The sequence below is a fragment of the Oryzias melastigma genome, linkage group LG16, assembly GCF_002922805.2.
Source record: "Oryzias melastigma strain HK-1 linkage group LG16, ASM292280v2, whole genome shotgun sequence".
NCBI lineage: Eukaryota > Metazoa > Chordata > Actinopteri > Beloniformes > Adrianichthyidae > Oryzias > Oryzias melastigma.
This window is the reverse complement of record NC_050527.1, coordinates 21,725,671-21,730,092: the sequence shown is the minus strand read 5'-3', so window position 1 is coordinate 21,730,092 and position 4,422 is coordinate 21,725,671. Positions and strand designations below refer to the sequence as shown.

The 4,422-nt window shown below is 38.3% G+C and overlaps 1 protein-coding gene across 2 annotated transcripts in view; it reads left to right on the top strand.

Moving 5' to 3' along the window:
* The first annotated feature begins 3,806 nt into the window (after positions 1 to 3,806).
* coq3 (coenzyme Q3 methyltransferase) overlaps positions 3,807 to 4,422 on the top strand; it is an 11,157-nt gene continuing 10,541 nt past the window's right edge. For both annotated transcript variants that reach the window (XM_024268427.2, XM_024268426.2), the window contains exon 1: positions 3,807 to 4,061. In XM_024268427.2, coding sequence (XP_024124195.1) covers positions 3,892 to 4,061 — 170 coding nt within the window. In that variant the 5' untranslated portion in view covers positions 3,807 to 3,891. The remainder of the gene's footprint in view (positions 4,062 to 4,422) is intronic.

The window sequence follows — 4,422 nt, the reverse complement described above, 5'->3', positions numbered from 1 at the left end:
TTTGGTCTTATTATCCGTTTGCTCTTACCCTGTTGACTCTTTAACCCTCCTTTGTGGCCTTTTCGTTGAAGAATGATGACATATTTTTTCATTTTTAAAAGTAACATTTTTTTGGACTGTGTGCCACATCTGGACTACAGTACCCATAATGCTCCAACAATCCATCACACGGTTCAGCTTTGTAGCTTAACAAAAGATGTGTTTGAAATCACTTGCACCTTGCCTGGATGGTCAGAGAGGGCGGGAAAGGCGCCTGAGATGAAGGCAAAGAACGGGACTGAATGAGAACAAGAAGTCGGGGTTGTCCTTAACATTCAGTTAAATTTGAATATGCCACTCCCCCTTAGTATGAACTTTACTATTGTGTTTTTTTTATAATAATTTTCAACACCTGTCCACAAACCACAAATGGAAAAATAGTTGCTGGGTTAATTTGATATCTATTGTCCTGGAGAAATAAATTAAAATTAAATTTTCAAGAGCAACAATAACATAAAACCACAGATTATTTGAAATCTTGTTCATTTTCACATCAGTGATTTACTATTTTCCAGAAATGTTACAAAATGTACAGATTTCCTTCATTTAGCACCAGTCATTTCCGATCAGAATTACATTGAAGTACAAGAACTGCCAGGACACCATTTCCCACAATGCACTGTTATGTAGTAAACGAGGCAGCTTGCAGCCAACGTAGTGCCAGATTTCCAGCTGCAGCCACCTCTTTGTCACGATATTTTCATGATGATTGACCAGTGACGTCTGGGTCAAAACTTCCCAGCATGCACCACAATCCAAGCGATAAGCGCAATGCTGCGTCCGCCTGCATGATCTCAAATATAGCTAATGTCAAACCTTTTGACAGATCTTTGAGCACCCGAGCCACAGAAAATCAATCAAATCATAAGACGCCGTGGATTTTAAGATGGACTGTTATTGAACAACATTCAAGGGTTTTAAGTAGTGATGCACGATGAAGATTCTTTTTACCATCAATACCTGATATTTTCCCGCCTCTTGAAGACGATATGTTTTAAAAATACTTTAGAAAAAAATATCTGCAAGTACAAATTAAGAGCGTATGGCTCTTTGTGTATTAACAAATTTGCAGAACTTGTTTGCGCTGCAGATAAATTGAACACTATTACCTTTTTCAGTCTGCCACACATATAGAGAAAGTGCATTTCAATGAATGTGAAGACTTTAACTTAAATAGCAATGTAACAAGGACATATTTGCCCAATATAATGACGTACAAAAGAAATACTTTAATCTCAAAGTGCACAAATCACTGCTTTCTTACTTTTAAATACAGTAAGGGTCATCTAATTAGTTTTGATTTAATTTTTGATGTTTTAGGCTTGGCTGAGATCCATCAACTGATTACTAAAAGAAACTGTAAATATATTTTAATAATCACTGCTAAAGAAAATTTTCTGCATTAATATGAGGTACTGTGTCTTTTATTTTGAAAGGAAGTCATCTGAATTTCTGTAGAAAGTCGTGAATTGTTTCATATTTAAAAAAAAATCTCAATAGTTTATAGACTCATATCATAATAGTAACATTAACGTGGCTCTATAAAAGCTGATGGTTACATACTATAACTTTTCAACCTTAAACACGATCAACGGCGCTTTTCTCCTTCAGAATCTACTGGAATTATGTTGATCATGTAAACGATCAATGTAATGTTAACGATCTAGATATCCTCCTCTTGTCAAGGTTTCCATTGAAGGTGTCTTATAGTTTCAAAGAATTTATCCGAAAGCGATCTTTTTATATTTACTCCAGACTAAACCGATCTAAGTTTTCAACATACAAGAACCCCCTCATTTGTTTTTGCAGAGGTGTCAAACATACGGCCCGCGGGCCAGATCCGGCCCTCCAGATGATTTAATCCGGCCCAGTCACAAAGAGAAAAAAAAATATAAGGATGTTGGGGAAAAAGCAAGTTTTGAGCCCATTCCTGTAGACGAGTTATAGTTCTATAAAGAAATGTGCATGTCCGCCTCTAAGAAAAAGCCACAGGAAACAGATTTTTGGACATTTTTTTATTTCACACTCTTGAATGTCATTGGGGTATTTCAGGATTTGAATCCTGATATTGACGACCTGGTTAAAGCCAAGTTTCAGGAGAGAAAAGGAGGTTAACTCCAAATTGTTATGTTCTCAAATATTTGGAAATTTATTATGTTTCATTTTACAGTGATTTGCACCTTCATATTTTAAGCAGGTGTTTTTTTTTCCATCTTGAGTTTATTATCAGGATTACCTCAATGTCAGATGTAAAATATTCAGTCTGTGTAAAACTGAATTTAAAAAAGTGAAATCCATTTATTTAAGATTCCAGTGGTCTCTGAATGAATCTGTAATAATAAATGATTAGGCATTTTTTCCAACTGAGAAAAAAACAAAGCCACAGATAACAAATGGACCATGTTGTTTTGCTATTATGTGACTGGTCCGGCCCACTTGAGATCAGACGGCTGGAATGTGGCCCCAAACCATAAGGAGTTTGACACCCCTGTTCTATTGGGTTAAAAAAAAAGAAAGCTTTATTGTTCCTGTAAGTATGATAAAACTCAGAAATAATATGAAGTATAGATGAGAATAAACCGGCTTTTTTTTAAACACATCACAGCATAAAATTATGAAAGGGTTGAATATCTAAAGCACAAATGAAGGGGGAAAAAATGAATCACTGGAATACACATCAGAAAATTGTCGTAAACCTAAATATTTAATCCGTTTCACAAATGTAAACCTCAAATCCAAGCGGCTTCCACAGCAGAGGCGCGTCATTTGAATCGTTTTAGCCTAAGTAGCAAATTTCTTCCTCTGGAATTCACTTGAGTTTAAAATGAAATTAAATTACTTTATTTTTGCTGTTTTCTCAAACAAGCCATAGTAAGTTTCAATAAACATGATTTTATTAATGATGAATTCTGAGAAAACCTTGCATATTTTTCAGATAAGTTATTAGTTTATATAGACATTTTAAAAGTCCTCACAAATATACACACATAGAGCAGTTTTAGAAATTATGTTATGCATAGGGGGCTGCACGGTGGCGCAAGTGGTTAGCGCTCTCGCCTCACAGCGAGAAGGCCCCGGTTCGACTCCCGGCTGGGACCTTTCTGTGTGGAGTTTGCATGTTCTCCCCGTGCGTGTGTGGGTTTTCACCGGGGACTCCGGCTTCCTCCCACCGTCCAAAAACATGCTTCATAGGTTAATTGGTGACTCTAAATTGTCCCTAGGTGTGAATGTGAGATTGAATGGATGTGTGATTGAGGCCCTGCGACAGACTGGCGACCTGTCCAGGGTGTACCCCGCCTTCGCCCATCAGTAGCCGGGATAGGCTCCGGCACCCCGAAAGGGACAAAGCGGTCAAGAAGATGGATGGATGGATGTTATGCATAGAAACCAAATTTAGTTCATCTTTGCAGTTACATGCATCAGTTTTTGCTATTTAAAAATATTGTTAGTGGCATAATTATCACCACAACAAAAAATTTGTGTCTTGACTTTTCATCATTAGAAACACACTAAATTCAGACCTTTTTTGTCACATTATTCTCTGTCACCATAGAACATAAGAACAACAGATTTGTTGGTTTCCAGAACAAACATTTGTGTCCTGCCACAGATACAAACGTCCTGCCATTACTTTGTCATGATAAGAATAACTTTGAGCCAATCACAGACTTTTACAGAACGATTCAAAAAAATCCTTTCGTTTTTTCTAATTACCAATTTACAACATAACAAGGAATCAAGGTGGCTGTGATGTGACGGATAAACCAGTAGGAGGCAGCAAAGTGGCCTGTCTCTGTTCGAGCTGCAGCCGAAGAAGAACCGACGGAAGCCGTGGGGACAGGTGTTGTGAAAATGTACTCAAACAAAGTGAACCGCCTCATGTTGGGGCTCAACAACCTGAAGGCGACCTCCGTCAGCTCGGTGGTCCGAAGGGCCGCGGCTCCGAGGGGGCTCAGCTGGACTACCGTGTGCAGAGAGCGGACACAGCGGCTGCGAAGGAGCGCCGGTCTGGGGATGAGCGGGTACGCAGCTCGGCCGTTCACGGGCGGCTTTGCGTTCACCTCTGCGGTGCGTTTGGCAGCGAACCGGAGCGGGATACGAATAATGTGAAGCAAACATCCTGTGGTAAACAGATGATGTTATTGTGGCAGATTTTAAATTAGAGGGTCTAACTTATATTAGAGCGATATTGATGCCTATAGAGAGAAAAAACACGATCTTCAATAGAGCATAACGGAATCATTATGGATTTTAGTGAAAATACTTGGTTTCAATTGAATTTTTTTATATAACTTTCGAATAAAATAATGAAAAGTGGATTCGATAAATTGGATAAACATAAATTGGTCTTTTAATGTGGATGGTTTCTGTCCCGTAATTACA